This window comes from Drosophila grimshawi, unplaced genomic scaffold, assembly GCF_018153295.1.
Source record: "Drosophila grimshawi isolate 15287-2541.00 unplaced genomic scaffold, ASM1815329v1 contig_1367, whole genome shotgun sequence".
Taxonomy (NCBI): domain Eukaryota; kingdom Metazoa; phylum Arthropoda; class Insecta; order Diptera; family Drosophilidae; genus Drosophila; species Drosophila grimshawi.
Window position 1 is genome coordinate 8,210,946 of NW_025062889.1, and position 16,407 is coordinate 8,227,352.

Here is a 16,407-nt window from a genome sequence, read left to right on the forward strand (position 1 = left end):
CATTGAACGGATTGCGTTATTAATAATTCATGTTTGCATTCACAAATTCAAGAAGACATGATTACTGACTAACATACGATTAGTTTTGGCGTCAACATTTTATAACGATATAAATGAAATATCGAGCCAGCTGTTATTGTTCTGTTACAAAATTCTGATCGATCGACGATATTTTTTGGCTCGTTAGGCCTCTGTTATGTCTTTGTACGTTTGTTTTGAAGCAAAGCAGACCGAACGACATGCAAATAAATAAAATCAATAAACAGAATTAGTCTGTTGACATTTTATTCACGATTTCGTTGTCTTATAATACATTTCTTATTGCCTAATAAAATGTACGATAATATTATATGCATCCTCTTATATTTTCAAATAAATAATACTTGCTTAATCACATTTGAACCAAGCCAGACATGTTTATCAATTATCAAATGGCCTTGAGATCTGCTCTCTTATTTTCAAGTGTGTATTCCGCAACGCTCTGAGATAAGCAACGAAAGGAGTGTACTGAATCCAAATGATTGTTTTGTATTGTATATGGCAAATCAGGTTTAGAAGGAACGCAATTAAAGCGTCGCCACTCAACTCAGTTTCACATTGGCCGCTGGACGCAATGAACGCATTTTGTAAAATTTTGTCAATTTTCATAATATCAGCGACATCATCATCTATTATTTGGGTGCTGGGCGAGTTCTGTGACAATGGCACTGGCGAGTGCAAAGAACTGACATCCACCAATTGTCCCGATATATTCCATAATCTGCATTTAATCGGTCCAAATAATGTCAAATACTGCAATGAATTAGAATATATTGTCTGCTGTCCTCTGACCCTAAATGACCAGAAGACACAAAGGGAAACTCTGGATACGAGAAAACTCTACGAAAAGGGTAAGCTCAAATCGAAAGATGTCTTGTTAAATTAGCTATAAATGATATTTTTTAGCATGTCGTGGTTATAATGATGTCAGATCCTCATGTCGGTCCACACCACTTATTCTGGGAGGCACCAAGGCAAAGGGTCGCGAGTTTCCGTTCATGGCACTGCTGGGGGAACGACAATTTCGAAGCTCCAGCGTTAATTGGAACTGTGGCGGCACTCTGATACATCCGAAGTTCGTGCTGACCGCCGCACATTGTCTGGAGACGGCAGAGTTTAAGGAGCAGCGCCTGGATCCCAATTACGATTCACCCAAATTTGCTGTACGCCTGGGCGAATTGGATTACAATTCGACCATGGATGATGCACAGCCGCAGGACTTTCGGCTAGTCAACTACGTGCTGCATCCGGCGTACGAGGAGGGCGAAGATGGCAGTCGTTACAGTGATATTGCTGTCATGGAGCTGGACAGGAAGGCCACCCTCACTGAGTATGTGGCGCCAGCTTGCCTGCCACCCAGCAGCGGCAATGAGCACTTTGATCTGATCGCAGCTGGCTGGGGTTATACAAAGGACGCGGGCAACAAATCATCTCATCTCCTTTCGGTAGGTCTTCAGCGCTACGGCAACGATGTGTGCGTTGAGAGAATTGGGAGCCGCATAGATCCTCGCACTCAATTCTGTGCCGGATCGGGATCAAGCAGCACCATTGCAGACACCTGCAACGGCGACTCGGGCGGACCAATTTTTGTGCAGCATCCGGCATACAATTGCCTCAAGCAAGTGATTGGAATCACTTCGTACGGAGCGATCTGTGGCAATTACAAGTTTCCGAGTGTCTACACCAAGGTGCATCTCTACACGGATTGGATTGAGAACATTGTCTGGGGTGAATGATTTAATTCTAATAAAATATGCCCCAAAAAACCATTAATTCATTTTGGTATAAAATTAGATTTTTGTTCTAATTTAAGTGCAGTATTTGATGCACAGGGAAAAATTTGAGAAAAGCCAGTTGATCGTTTTGAATAAATTGTTGTTAGCTTTAATATTAACAAACTAGTATAAATCAGTTAGCAAATATAAAATACTTGCATATTAATTTAGTGATGTGATTACTTATCATAGTTAGGAGGGATGTGCGAATGCGTAGGATGTGTGGGAGATACAATGTATACATAATACGTATATATATATATATATATATATATATATGTATTTATATATATAGATAGCTTATCGCTGCATTGTGCATTGTGCGGGGGTTGACTTAAGGCTAGAACACAATAATAAAAAGCTAAGCGCTAGAGAGGACCCTGTAGAAGACCAGTGACAGCCATAGCCACTTCTCATTGTTGCATGATGATTGTGCATGGTTGTTGATTAGGTTTATGCTGGAGTACATATTAACGACTATGTGCGATTTGATTAGTAGCGACGACGGCGAGTTTCATCGCTGCGTCTCCTTGCCGCGATCTCCTTCTTCTTGATCTCGCGCTGCTGATACACGAACAGTGGACGGAAGACAATTGCACGGCGTTTGCGTTCCCGACGATGACTCACGGGCCGGTCAGCTGCAGCAGCCACAGCCAGGGGCTGTTGTGTCTTCAGTTCCGACTGGAGATCGCGACGTGGCCGATTGCGAAACAGATCCGTTTTGGCCGAATCGTGGGCATAGAGTGTGCTAAGGAAATCAAAGTACGGTTTGGAGCGTAAACTGTCCGGCTGGGCTAGTGGTGAATTGTAGCTGAACTGATTTGGAGTCTCGATGTCGAGCAGTGTGTGTGGCACATCCTGAAGCTGCTGCACCTGCTGCTGTTGATACTGCTGCTGTTGATACTGCGGCTGGTACTGTAGACGCTGTGGCAACGCACTCACCAGGCCAAGCAATCCCACGGACAATGCCACGGCCAGGGTATAAAACTGCGGAAATAAGACGAAAAAAAAAAACAAAAGCAAATGAGTCAATTCAAATGGAATGGAGAAGGTGTGAATAGCACTTGGAGGCCAGAGAGCCAACAACGTTCTGCAATAATGCTTAGAACCAGTCTGAGCAATCGAAGCTCAGAGGCGATATCGCAGAGCATATGCTTTAAATTAGCATACAATAATTAATTTAAATTAAATAACAAATACCAATGATATAATCGCATTCAAATTTAATTTATAGTCACACGTAAAATATTCATGAACACGTCGAGTTGTGGATTATCGTCAGAACTATCATTTTTATTATTATGATTATTATTATTATTCTTATTAGCATTGGCATTATCTGTGGACACCCACGAGATGATAATTACTTGGGTATCCATGCGGTGGACCCAACCCTTAGCCGCGAAATTAAATATGCTGCGCCCTTGGGCGGGCGAAGCCGGATGCACGATTCCATTGAATCGTCGTTAGGTGCCATTTGAACTTAGATCCATAATACACATTTTAATTTATGTATCACATTTCGAATTTTGTGTTAATAAAATTAATCTTATTCTCGGCGAGCAAATTAAATGCTATGCACATGAATATACATACATATGTAGAAAAACCGGATAATCTTTGACGACAAATCGAAACCAGCTTTTGGATATTGATGAACGTTCAATGGCAACCCAAATCGAACTCATCCAACCTAAGTTCATTTTATTTTTCGCAATCACATTTTGCCTCACATTTGATTAAATATAATTATAATTAATCCTGTTATATGCGAAAACCGCAGACATCGATCGGATCATGATTCATGCTTAAAACTAAACTAATCGCAGAGCTTAAGTTGTTTTCTTTACGCATGTTTTTCTAAGTGAGTCCCCGAAAATCAACATACTTGAATAAATGAATTCATTGATATGCCTGAAGGCCACAGTAGACATGCCTTAATATCCCCCTCCCCCCTTTAAGCTAGATTGTTCAGTTTCTAACTGAAAGTTGACTGGATTTAATAGTAATTATAATTCATTCACTTCGGACATAAATAAATGTGTTTGTTGCTTTTTTTTTTTTTTTTTTTGCAGATCATTATGTAAATTTACAGGCTAAACCAATCCAATTAATTGATTTTCATAAAATATGAGACCAGGTCAGAAAAAAAATAAAGAAAAACAAAACTACAAGAAAGGCTTAAATTTATCTGTATCTTTGCATCTGTATTTATGTATCTGTATCTGTAACCGGTTGCGCTTTAGTGGCTCAGGGCTAACCCATAAGATGTATAACACTTGTTTTTTTGGGGCCTATACCCTGTATACTTAACACGCTTAAAAGGGGTATAACAAGGAATGAATCCAAAGAATGCTTGCCAACGCTCTGGAATATATCTTTGATCCTATCAAGAATATTATATATGTAGAATATAAATTGAATTTTTGGTTAAGTTTTAAATGAAGAAATAATCTTTGGGAACTGCAGCAACTGCATATAAAGTATTATTGGGGTATCCAGTTAGTACAGCCAACTCAACTGCTTCTTATTAAAGACTTCAAGCTGGATTTACAGCAAAATAATGTAATTCGCTGGGTCAAAAGACACATGATTTTTACGAGCTGTGCCCAGACTTCCTTATTAATATGTATATTTATATATATAAGCGTTTCACGACGAGTACTGTTTAAAAACATTTAAGCAATTAATTATAGTGATTAGATACGGTTTTCGACCTTGTTCAAAATACAAAAACAAAAACTTAAAAAATAATACTCAAAATTGCACGTTCTGCGTTGGCTTTAGAATTGAAATATTTGAAATTCCTTTGCACTCTTCTATTTGATATGTTAATAATGATATTCAAATACCAAATACTATTATGACTAATACTCACTTGATGTTTTAACGAGCACATGCTTTATTTATGTCTGATTATTCGATTATTATTTTGGTGTATATCCTGTGACACACAGTTGATTAAATATATTTGGGTATTTTTCAGTTGCGGGACAAACGTTGATTTTTTCTTTTTATAATCGGGAATTTTCGGCACAAAATGTTGTCTGGCTTATCACAAGCGATTGATCAATTGACGCGACGACGATTTGCAGTTATTTGTTTGATGTGTGTGAATCGATGTTGTCGCTGCTAAGCGTGCGCACTAACTGTTCAGAATATTTGTCACAAATTCACTTTTATATGGGCAAAAAACTGTGCGGCCCCAACACTACCCCTGCCCCTGCCCCTACCAGCAACCCAGACGCAGACACAGCCGTCATAATATTGCCGAACGGGTTTCATTTGACTACTGCTGCTGCTGCGGCTTTTGCTGCTATTGTTGCTGTTGGTGTTAAGTGTTGCCGATGTCACGAAATAGCTGCAGCTGAGCGCCGCTTGCTTGAGGGAAAATATTGAAAACAGGCATGCTGCTTTATTATTATTTTTACTATTATTGGCTCGTTTTCTTCTATCTACTATAATGACAATGTGTGCGAAAATTAAAAAGAGCATTTGAAATGTTTGCTAAATTTCACCAGTTCAAATTAGCTGTTTTCTGGCCAAACTTGGGCAACACTGAGTGCACTTGACAGCGTTGATCTTCATTGCCCGCGGATAACTCACGGATAAGTCACGGATAACTCTCGCCTAACACTTTGCATGACTTTGTCCGTTTCACGAATTAAGGCTTGTGATGTTTGTAGTGCGAGGGGTGTGTGTATAACGGGGTGGGCGCAAAGGGGAGGGTGCGTTCACTTTCTTGATTTTATATCTTGTGGCTTGTTGATAAATAAAAAAGCAGCAGCAGCAGCGGCAGCAGCAACAACAATTAAATTCAGTCAGTCATCAGGTTTGATTATTGCTATTATAAATAAAATTATATTGTGTGTATTTCGAGCATAAATGTTTGCCTTTCGCATTACGTCCAATTAAATCTTTCCATGACGCACACACTAAAATCAAACAAATCAAATCGATGCGAATCACTTTGACGCATTACGCAGACAGACACACGGACAGCGCTGGACAGGATTAGAGTGTGGCGCCTAAGCCAAAGCCAAAGCTATAAAAAAGAAGAAAAAAAAGCAATACGGAAGCCGGCAATTCTCAATTCTCGAGCTGATAATCGGCTCTAAATGGGAACCATATTTAAATGTACATATGTATATATATATATATATATATATATATCTAATAACCACTCTGGGTTAATGCGATTGTAGACGAGCTCATTAGGCAAATGATTGTCGCCGATGCTCGGAAAACTGTCAACACGCTTAACGTGGCTAAAACGTGTGCGAGTTGAGCGCTCTTGAAAATGATCTGTCAAGCTTAACGTTAACGTTAACCATGCCGAAGGTTAAGTGTTAAGTGTCTTAACACAATATTTGGGACAGCTCAAATGAGACAAAACTCAACGATGCAAGCCAAACGCGTCTGTTTTTTGCTATTGCTTTGGCCCAAGTTGAATGCGCCGGCGATGTGTGGTAAGAAAAATACACAAAAAAAAACATATTTTGGATTCCGGGATTCAGTTGTCTCGGAATTCCATTCAAAGCGACGCAAAGCGAGGCGAGACCAATTCAGGCAAATTCATTTATTTGAATGATTAGTTGAAAATGATTGTCAACACCGTTGTCCAAAATGCCAGCAGCGAAACAATTTTGTTGTTCTTCTCTTTTGTCTTTTTATTTATTTTTTTCTAATGTGCTGTTTAAGCGTTTTTTGATCTTATGTATTTGTTTAATAAATTTATTTTAATTGATTTTTAATTAGCTTCTACAAAGAGCCGGTTTCAAAGACGTCCAGAGACACAAGCACAGCGTCAAACAAATGTCAAAGAGTAAATTCAACAAACAAGAAACATACGACATAAACTGCACAGCTTGACAATACCCTGCCAGTCTGGAAATATGCCCGGTTGCCAGTTGTTGACAGGGTATTGCCATCGAAATTGAGATGTCTCACAAGTGATGAATGATTAGTATTCTTGAGAACTCCAATTAGCACCCTACCAAACAAAACTAAGTTGCATTTTTTTGTATGACATTATTTGAGTCAGCATCGTTTCCGTCATCTAATTAAATAGAAGATGGATGACGACTCCAGGTTGAGTGTGGAATGCAGCTTCCGTAAAAGTTGACCAAGGTGCTAAATAAATTTCGATGTGTGTGTGTGTGGCTGGCACCGCCCGACATTTCCACTGGTTGTGCCTTATTTGGAGTGTGATTTTTGTGTGTATATGATTCATGTGCTTATTTTAATACATAGCACTTACTAATTGAGTGAACTTATTGGCCCATATTTTAAAGAAACCCAATCATATTTTGACTTTGGCCTCCGGGCCAACCACCAATCACGACTAGATGTCAGCGATCCTCAACAAAACGCTTTGGTATGTCAACTGGTAGTGTTGACTGTATCACTTTTCACTTGGGGCGCTTGTTTGTTTTTGGCAAATTGCTCGTCAATCTGTGCGGCTATCAATTATCACTTTGCCAGCACACGTCACAGTCTTAATTAAATGATGGAAATTTATGACTACTGTGCCATTTATTTTGCCTTAATTAAAAACAGGCTGCTAATAAAAATTTATATCTTTCATATATATATATATAAAGTCAATCATTTGCCTAAGTCAAATTCCATAGTTAAACTTATTTTTTCAAATTTTACGCGCCACATCCACCGGATCTGGTGGCAACGCCGTTCGCAAATTTAAGTTGGCTGTTCGCTGCTTCGAACTGGCGTGATGTTGGCTGCGTGTCATAATAAGCTGGCGCGACATCGGCTGCGACCAAATTTAAAACACAAGGGAAATTTTCAATTTTGTTTTAATTTCCTTTATTGTTTGTTTGAATTACAAAATTAAATATATATTAAAAACGGGTTGTAAAAAAATTAAATCATTAAAATAGATTTGAATGTGAATTTTCAAGCATAAAGAATTTCCCAGTATTACTGTTATTTATTGCATTATATATATGTTTTTAATAAATTCATCCTGCTAGTCCTTTATCTTGACTGAATTCAGTTGTTATTCAAAATGCAACAATTTAGTGAACATTAACTGCAATTTTTGAATGAATGAATTCACCTCTGGCCTCGTTAATGTTAACGAACTAAGAGAGCGTTAACAGTGGCCAGGCATTGCAAGATCTCTTTACATAAGATGAATATCGTAATGCTGCTCGAGTGCTATTTGAGTGCTGTTATTTATTCTGTGTGCCTGCTCATTGTGTTACAAAAATTGTTAAGTGTCAAAATCTTTATTTTTATTTAAAAAATACAGCGTTTAATACAGTTGCAGGTGCCGGTATGTTTCACAATTCGTCGATAAAATTGTGATCGTCGGTTTTCAACTGCGGTTTTTTTTTGGTTTACCGAGCTTTAATTGGTAGCATTTCGTAGAAGAAAAAAATTACTGATCGCGTCGTGGATGTGTGCGTGAGTGTACATAACGAAACACATGCAAACAAAAATACATACGAATGGACAATTATAGGTACACACATACATACATACGTACAAACGACAAACAGCATACACACAAACATAACATATACTACAAACATACATACATATGCATAATGCTCTGTGCGTGTTTTTTGTTGCTATTATCGGTCTTTGCAAACACAAAACACATTTTTAATATTTAACTAATATTATAACTTCACACAATATTTCGGAGAAACGTAATCGCTTGTGGCACATTAACTAATTCAATTCCCTTTGCTGCACACACAAAACATATGCATTAACATTGACACACAACACTGTTATTTTTTTTCGATTGAACTCTAATCTGTTAAGATCTCTTTAACATTTGCTTTGAAACCTTTTTTTTATATGGCAAGGGGTGAAGGGTATGAAGCGTCGTCGTCGTCGTCTTTCTCGTTCGCCGGCATCGTCGTGATGAAAGAACCGAAATTTTTTCCTTTGCGTGTATTTATTTAGTTTGTTGTTGTTTTTGTTGTTCATTCGCGTCGCTTATTGCTGCTCTCTGCTCACTGTTGTTGTTGGTGCTGTTATAAATATTATATGTTGTTACTGTTGCTCTGCTGGCTGCGATTAGAATTAATTGACAAATGGCAAAAAAATGTTGCTTTTGTTATACGCTGCTCTGCTCAGAGCCATGCATTAAAAGCAAATAGCAAATAGCGATATCAAAAGCAAACCAACAAAAGCAAAGCAGAAGCAAATAACAGTTGATATACGTACACAAGTAACTGGCGAAACGAATCCATGAATAAATTATAAATACATTTTCAAACAACTAAAAAGCAGGCAATAACGTCAAGAGAACCGAGTTCGTTGACCGCCAACTACAACTAAAAAAAAAAAAAACAATAACAGCAACAACATTAGCAGAGATACCGCTGGTAATAAAAATAGGCATCAGAAACATAGGCATAGAAAAAGCATACATTTAACATTGGGGGCATATTAAATTAACACCTGTTACACACACACGCCGACCCGTTTATGTTATCAACATCTTAACCCTGCCATGACCATGCTGGCTGTTTAACACTGTTGCTCGTCCAAGGTTCCGCTCAAACTGGAACGAGAGATCTTGATAATTGCACACACATGCACAGACACAATTTAACCCTTAGTTGACCTTTTTAACCAATTGTACACTTTTGAGTTAAGCTTAATATTTGACGTCTACATTTTACAGTTTCATATGACTGTATTTATGCTTGTGCTTCTTACGCATTGAGAGAGCTGGAAAATTGGACTAAAGTTGAAAGCTAGGCATAAATAATGGCTTCAATCTCACAGAACAAGAGACAAAAAGTGAGCGAAACACAATGTGCGGAGGAGATACCGAATAACTACGAGGAACTGGATATTATCGGCACAGGTAAGTTTAAAGAAAATGCAGTTTATTTGTCATCATATCAGAGTTTCTGTTTATTCAGAAATTCCACGCATCTGTCTTCAGCATGGTAGGGTATTTGACAGCATATGTTGCCTGACCCAATGCAAATATTTAAAACTTAACGACCGCAGCGAGTGCAATGCTGGAGTTCCAAAAAGGGGAAATACTGGTTTTTCGATGACATTTTCATTGAATGCAGACTCCTCTCCATCTTCAGGCCTGTAAATACGGGTTTACAAATACCTTTGCATACTTTCAGGTTTTATTTTCGAAACCGCGTGCAATTCGTTTTGAAAAACGACAAAATAGATCAAAAGCGACTCAAATAATTGTCAAATTTAAGATTCAGATTCAGATAAAAGGCCACGACAAACATTTCAAGTATTTTTTTTTATGTTTTGTGCTGCAAAAACAAAACTTCAACTTAAATCAATTACGTCACTGAGCGTGTAGTGTTAAGAGGGTTTCTCATAGTGAATGTTAATGATGTTTATTATTATTAATACTGCTTTGTTTGCGATTCAGCGGGTTTGTTGTTAAGTCAGCTTCAGCATGGGCGTAGCTTGGAAAGGGGGGTTCTTAACCGCTCAGCAGGGTCAACAATGGGTTAATGCTCATAAGTTTGATGTGAAACAAGATCTCACATTTTAAGGTATGGGTAATCAAGTTGATAAGTAACCTACCCCCATCCCCCCAAGGTCCATGGCAGAGCAGAGAAATAAAAAAAGTGAAATAAAAACAAGTTTAACTTAAAAAGGCATTTAAGAAAAAATGTTTCAGCTTTTGCTTGATTTTTGCTATTTTTCAGATTCGCATTCGCATTCATTCAATTATTGGCTCTCTTTGCTTGTCTGATTTTTTTTTTTTTGTTTTGTTATTGTTGTCTTTGATTTGTGAACAAATTTTTTGACAATTGAAAGAGCCGCCGCACAAAAACGAGTCGACTAAAAAATAGCCGAGCGACAGACGAATGTGCAAAATGCGAATATGTTTTGTTTTTGTTTCTGTTTTTTGGTGTTTTATTGTATTGTGTATTAGGCTGTTGAAGCAAACCTGGCCTTGTACTTGACTCTTCAAGCTATTTTTTCATTTTATTTTTTTTTTCGAGCAGCCAAAAGTTGAAACGGTGAATTGTGCGGAATATGCTGAAAGTGAATATCACCCAAAATAGAACTCCCACGCCCAATGCGAATGCCATCTGTCCGAATGTTATGCATAACTTGTCAATCTATCTCTATCTCTGTTTGTCTGTCCGATTCGATGATAAATTTCCGGTGTGACAGAATTTTTGTCTTTTTAATTTGAATCCTCTCTCTTTTTTGATTCTATTGCCTCGCGTTTTCGTCATTGTCAAATATCAAAAAATCAGCCGGTTGCTTATCAACACACACAGCTGACGGGTGGTTTTTTATTCTTTTTTTTTGTGTGTTGAAATTCGCTTTTTGTGGGTTCTTACTTATCACACAAGCTAAATACATACGCGCATACCTATTTATGTGCGAAATTTCTATTCCGTTGTTATCTACGTTCTTGTCAAACCAGAAGTATTTTGTTGATTAACATTTCATTTGAGTTTGCAATTTGCTTTTGACTCAACTTTCATTTTATACATTCAGCACTTTGTATAGAGTCCAAGGCCAAAAGCACCTCTCTCTCTCTCTCTCTCTATCCCTATCTCCCACTATCTATGTCTGTGTGAGTGAATGTGACCTACATATTTACATACATCAGTGTATAACATATGCGTATGCAAGCGATCATTAACAGTTACATATATGTTACGTTTACATTACAGGCGCCTACGGGACAGTTTATCGGGCACGCGACAATGTGACCGGCTGCTTTGTGGCCATCAAAAAAGTGCGCATTGCACTCACCGAAAACGGAGTCAGTGCGTCCACACTGCGCGAGATTTCGCTTCTTAAGAAGCTCAACACATACAATCATCCGAACATTGTTAAGTGAGTAGCTGCATGTGCATGTGTGTATGCATGTTATCTTCATGGCGCCACACTATTTTCAGAAAATAAGTAGTTACGTTACGGACACAGATTACACACGGTGTGTGTGTGCACTTTATTTTTGCAGTCATATTTAGCTCGGCACTGTTATTATCTTTACATTTAGCACGATTCTTTATTGGCTGGCGCTGCTCTCTTTCTGGCTGACCTCGTAGAGTCGTTTACTGCACAACTGAACAGTTGCATTCCACCCCCATACCAATACGCATGCACACTACAGATTCACAAACACACACACTTTAACAGTGGCATATGCATATCAAAAATAATAATTATGCCAAACGTCAAACAAAAAGTGGCGACGTTTTTCTGCCCTAGTTTTGCTGCTTATTGCTGATAACGACAACAGTCGCTATGCTAATCTATTACCATTTGAATATGAAGTTGGACTGCATCTTAACATCGAACTATGTTCGAATACCAAAGTATACGAAAAATTGCCCATAAATATGACAGCTTTGCTTACAAATGAAATTAGCTTATACCAACATGTTGGTACGTACATGGGGATTTACGTTGCAATAGTACTTAAACTCATACAGCACACTAGCGTCAACAGCGGCGGGATTGAGTACTAGGAAGAGAGGCAAAAATTCAAACGCTCTCAGAGTACTAAAATCCGCTAATCACTCAACAGACAGCTGGTATTGTGCTCGGTTCTCAATTACGACATTACGATCAAGAGTAAATTAAATATATCGTAAATAGCTCACTGCTAAAGAGCGCATACAACAACAGAATGCTAACTCTGCTGCTGTTAAAATTTTGAAAGCATTTAACTTATATTTTGGGGTGGAAATTGAAATTCATAATTAATAAAGAAAAGCTGTTTTCAATTAAAGTTCTTCAAATAATTTTAAATGTTGAGCGCCAAACTTGTCAGGATTTATGGAAAATGCATTGTTACGAAATTTATGAATTTTGTGGTAAATGTTAAGCATTTCAGTTTTTCGCTTAACAGTGCTTGGCAGCTGTTCGCTAAACGGAATGTTAGTCAGTGACTCTCCATATTCAACCTGGGGCAATTACGTTATTCGCTCTCACATACTCTTGATCGACTCTATTGTAGAAATTATCATGTTTGGTCTGAGTCGAGTGGTTTCGTAATACCAGAAGAGGCCGCAGTATGGCTGCTGGCGCTAAAGTGCCAAGCAACATTTTGAGCAAGCAACAACTCAAACAGCAATAAACTCTCCACTCACACACATATACCACAAATCTACACTCATTGTGATTTCCCCTCTCTGCAGACTGATCGAAGTATGCCAGTTTCTGGAACGTGGCAACAAGTTGCTAATTTTGCTGGTCTTCGAGTATTTGGAGCAGGATTTATCCGATCTGATTGAGGGTCTGCCAAAGTCAGGGATGTCCCCAACAACAGTACAGGTAGAATATAAAGTACCCATCAAAGTTGTTCATTTAATTATTTATTATTTTTTTTGCAGCGCATTTCCCGTGAACTGTTAACAGGCATTGATTTTTTACATGCAAATCGGATTATTCATAGAGATTTGAAGCCACAGAATTTGCTCGTCTCGTCGCAGGGCCATTTAAAGATCGCCGATTTTGGGCTGGCGAAAACGTACGATTCCGAAATGAAAGTCACCTCGGTGGTGGTCACCCTGTGGTACAGGGCGCCCGAAGTGCTGCTAGCCCAGGGCTACAACAGCTCCGTCGATATTTGGAGTGCGGCTTGCATCATTTTCGAGCTGTTCAACGGCAAACCTTTATTTCCAGGCACCTCCGAAAAGAATCAACTGGATCGCATATTCGAGTGGGTCTTTGAATGAAATATAACTGAATATTATATATTTTATGTTGCACTTGTATTATATCAATAGACTCACCGGTCGTCCCACGGATCAACAGTGGCCCAAAAGTATTTCTGTTTCACGGGAACATTTTCCTCCCCGCAGTCCGAAAAGACCCCGTGATTTTTATCCAGATTTGTGCGAATATTCCGATGATTTGCTCAGCGTAAGTTGCGACATTTTAACACTATTCCAGAATCTCTCTGTTAATCTCTCTGTCTCGCTCTCGCTATCGCAGCAAATGCTTTCGTATGAGCTGCATTCGCGTCCCTCTGCTTTGGCCTGTTTGTCGCACGAGTATTTCCAGCAAGAGCCAATCTAGTTTCCAGTCAGTCACCAGAGTCACCCTGTGAGAGCAAGCAATTGGTTTTGTTTGTTGAAATGTTCCTTTTTATTATACTTTACTTTATAATGTAGGTATTTTTTCCGGTCTTTTTTTATTTTATTTTTTTCGTAATAATCCACAGTTTGTTAGTCGTAATACAAAGTTTAATTGTGAAGCAACTGCCGTTCAACGAAACTCGAGGATTGCGATCCGGTTTGAAATGTGATACACAAAATGTTCAGGACTAAAAACATGCTCAGGCATCTACAATAATAATAGAATATGCAATATATGAAAATATACCACGTAAAATCTAAATACAATTATACAATTGGAGCGAGCTTCAAATGTAATTCTTATATTCAAAATTGAGCTGTTCGTACACCACTATATTTACATACATATATATATATATATATATATATATATACATAGGCATATATACACTTTTTATACATTTACATAAATATACAAAACTTGTTTGTAATTATTAATTTTTAAGCAAAAAAAATAATGAAATAAACGGAAAACTTAAAATTTAAACATGGCGCTCATTTTATTAACAGTTATAAATCTGTTGCTTGCAATAACATTAAGCAGATATAAGAGCGACGTTAAGCACAGTGCTGGAAAGTGTCCGTTAAGCGACGCTGTTAATTACGATATCACACTTAACAGTGATCGTATTTTGCTACAGTATAAGAGTTGCACTGTTAACATCAGTGCTGTAAAGTTCAGTTAAAATAAGTGCTGTACAATGTTAAAAAATGTATTTGTTTTTTTTTAAAATAACGTCATATCTTTGGCACAAATGGAATGTTATAAAAAATTTGTAAAAAAATATATATCACTTTTTGATTATCGAATTAGGAGGCGAGTCCAACGATTATGTAAAAGACCAAAGGCAGCACAAGATTATCCACCTGATCGGTGAATGCCTCAACCAGCGACGCATTCAAGGCAGCAAAAATCGTTGCAAACCATTTGGCTTGCGACATGGCCAAAATTCCACTTACTTCCAGCAGCAAAACGCAGAGCAAAACAGAAGCAACAAAAGCCAATGTGCCCTCCACAGAACGAGCTGAATCTGCAATTAAGTAATGCATATATTGCACATATAAATCTGATATTATTTTAATATTTACTCTGCCACTTGTTGCGTCCGAATTTGGATCCCAATACGCTGGCTGCTGTATCGCCAACGCCCACAGCTAAAATTCCTGAGAGGAGGAGCAACAGCTGCGGATTCTGCCCGGACGTGATCAATCCACATGGACAGGGTGTCAGCCAGATGGGCAGCGAGCAGCCAATGAGCAGGCAGAAGGGCGTCAGCGCCAATTGCCCCGCATCCTTCGCATCCCGGAAGGAGTCAAAGGCCTGTGAAAGTGTGGCAGCAAATGGAGGCATCTGAAGCAGACGCAGCAACTCCAGAACCACGAAGATGGCAAAGGATATCCCAGTAGCAATGTAAAGCAGGGCACACTGATGCACCAGACCGGGAACAAAGACGAGCACAATGAGCAGATGGAAAATCTTGCGGATGCGGGTTGTCGCCTGCTGGGTGCTCCTTAGCTGCCAATGGACGGTGGCACAGGTCAGCGCCACCAGCAGCAGATAGAAGCCAATGATGAACAGCTATTCCAAGGGGGGATTATATCACAATAATGGTGATATTATAGATCATGAGTTCAACTCACCCTCTTCTGATCACTGACCAAAAACTGGAGGAGGGCAATCAGTGGCAGGGGTTGGGTGACGGGAGCACAGGTCACAGCTGCCACCAGCAGTAGCAACAGCACGTAGCAGGGCAGAGGCTGGCGCAATGGAGGCACCACAGCAAGCAGAGTGCAAACAAGGAGCAGCAGCATTAAAGCACTCTGCATAATCCTATTCAGCTGTCCAAAATCAGTTGTGGGATTTGAGCTCAGCTCGAGTGCCAAGCGACAAATCGCATTCAGCACGAAGAGCAGCAGTCCCTGCACCAGAATTGCAGCCTCGCCATACGTAAAAGTCTTTGGCAATCCGCGCAAGACCCTGATATAAATATGCTGATAAAAGTGGGGCACAATGAAGCCAACAACAATCAAAGAAATCCAACTTGTTTTGGGCAGCAGAATAAACCAGATTGTTGTAATAATAACAGACTTCAGCAGGTACTTCATTAGACCGATACAAGGCACATCTTTGACGATGGAGTTGAGCAGAAACCAGAGCGTTTCCAGGCACATGCCAAATGCAGCCACAATTAGAAGTTGATGCACAGCATCCAAATTGGAGCATTCCTTGTTTGTGTGCAGATAACTGGTGGCTAAAGCTGTGGGCAGCAGCAAGCACAGCCAGCCGCCATTGGAGGCCACCGGTCTAAGCGTAATAAAAATCAATTCATTTAAAATTTCATTTATCGACTTGGATTTGTTTACAATACCTGGGCAAAAGTCGGTCGCACATATCTGCACACAGTGTTGAATAACCACTTGAAGTGCTTGTGCGTAGCGCTGTTAAGAGAGGAGTAATTTGCATGCACAATCGATAAGCATAATATATCGATATTTAGTTTTTGCTCCAC

The 16,407-nt window shown here is 39.0% G+C and overlaps 4 protein-coding genes across 5 annotated transcripts; 2 read left to right on the forward strand and 2 right to left on the reverse strand.

The window, feature by feature from the left end:
• Nucleotides 1–593: 593 nt before the first annotated feature.
• On the forward strand, nucleotides 594–1,922 carry LOC6560982 (venom protease). Its single transcript, XM_001986083.2, has 2 exons — nucleotides 594–890; nucleotides 946–1,922. Exons 1-2 carry the CDS (start codon nucleotides 614–616, stop codon nucleotides 1,773–1,775), a joined length of 1,107 nt encoding a protein of 368 aa, XP_001986119.1. The 5' UTR covers nucleotides 594–613; the 3' UTR covers nucleotides 1,776–1,922.
• Nucleotides 1,923–1,930: 8 nt separating this feature from the next.
• On the reverse strand, nucleotides 1,931–4,943 carry LOC6560983. The gene is made up of 2 exons (XM_001986084.2): nucleotides 4,693–4,943; nucleotides 1,931–2,801 (listed from the first exon to the last, which is right to left on the reverse strand). Exons 1-2 carry the CDS (start codon nucleotides 4,711–4,713, stop codon nucleotides 2,307–2,309), a joined length of 516 nt encoding a protein of 171 aa, XP_001986120.1. The 5' UTR covers nucleotides 4,714–4,943; the 3' UTR covers nucleotides 1,931–2,306.
• Nucleotides 4,944–8,092: 3,149 nt separating this feature from the next.
• On the forward strand, nucleotides 8,093–14,239 carry LOC6559243 (cyclin-dependent kinase 4). 2 transcript variants are annotated; one of them, XM_032735255.2, is made up of 7 exons: nucleotides 8,093–8,243; nucleotides 9,481–9,666; nucleotides 11,480–11,645; nucleotides 12,956–13,091; nucleotides 13,151–13,479; nucleotides 13,547–13,682; nucleotides 13,755–14,239. In XM_032735255.2, the coding sequence occupies exons 2-7, from the start codon at nucleotides 9,567–9,569 to the stop codon at nucleotides 13,836–13,838; spliced, it is 951 nt and encodes a 316-aa protein (XP_032591146.1). In that variant the 5' UTR covers nucleotides 8,093–8,243; nucleotides 9,481–9,566; the 3' UTR covers nucleotides 13,839–14,239. The 2 variants fall into 2 exon arrangements, with proteins under 2 accessions (XP_032591146.1, XP_001986121.1); XM_001986085.2 differs by lacking the exon at nucleotides 8,093–8,243 and adding an exon at nucleotides 8,269–8,301.
• Nucleotides 14,240–14,601: 362 nt separating this feature from the next.
• Nucleotides 14,602–16,304, reverse strand: LOC6559244 (dolichol kinase). The gene is made up of 4 exons (XM_032735651.1): nucleotides 16,267–16,304; nucleotides 15,539–16,202; nucleotides 14,987–15,476; nucleotides 14,602–14,928 (listed from the first exon to the last, which is right to left on the reverse strand). The coding sequence occupies exons 1-4, from the start codon at nucleotides 16,287–16,289 to the stop codon at nucleotides 14,708–14,710; spliced, it is 1,398 nt and encodes a 465-aa protein (XP_032591542.1). The 5' UTR covers nucleotides 16,290–16,304; the 3' UTR covers nucleotides 14,602–14,707.
• Nucleotides 16,305–16,407: the final 103 nt, after the last annotated feature.

Coding starts and splice junctions, on each gene's coding strand:
- LOC6560982 (XM_001986083.2), top strand. CDS start 614: ATGAACGCATTTTGTAAAATTTTGTCAATTTTCATAATATCAGCGACA. Junction 891..945: donor GAGAAAACTCTACGAAAAGG/GTAAGCTCAAAT, acceptor GATATTTTTTAG/CATGTCGTGGTTATAATGAT.
- LOC6560983 (XM_001986084.2), bottom strand. CDS start 4,713: ATGTGCTCGTTAAAACATCAA. Junction 2,802..4,692: donor TGTGCTCGTTAAAACATCAA/GTGAGTATTAGT, acceptor TTATTTCCGCAG/TTTTATACCCTGGCCGTGGC.
- LOC6559243 (XM_032735255.2), top strand. CDS start 9,567: ATGGCTTCAATCTCACAGAACAAGAGACAAAAAGTGAGCGAAACACAA. Junction 9,667..11,479: donor ACTGGATATTATCGGCACAG/GTAAGTTTAAAG, acceptor TTTACATTACAG/GCGCCTACGGGACAGTTTAT. Junction 11,646..12,955: donor AATCATCCGAACATTGTTAA/GTGAGTAGCTGC, acceptor CCCTCTCTGCAG/ACTGATCGAAGTATGCCAGT.
- LOC6559244 (XM_032735651.1), bottom strand. CDS start 16,289: ATGTGCGACCGACTTTTGCCCAG. Junction 15,477..15,538: donor TGGTCAGTGATCAGAAGAGG/GTGAGTTGAACT, acceptor CCCTTGGAATAG/CTGTTCATCATTGGCTTCTA. Junction 14,929..14,986: donor CGGACGCAACAAGTGGCAGA/GTAAATATTAAA, acceptor ACTTAATTGCAG/ATTCAGCTCGTTCTGTGGAG.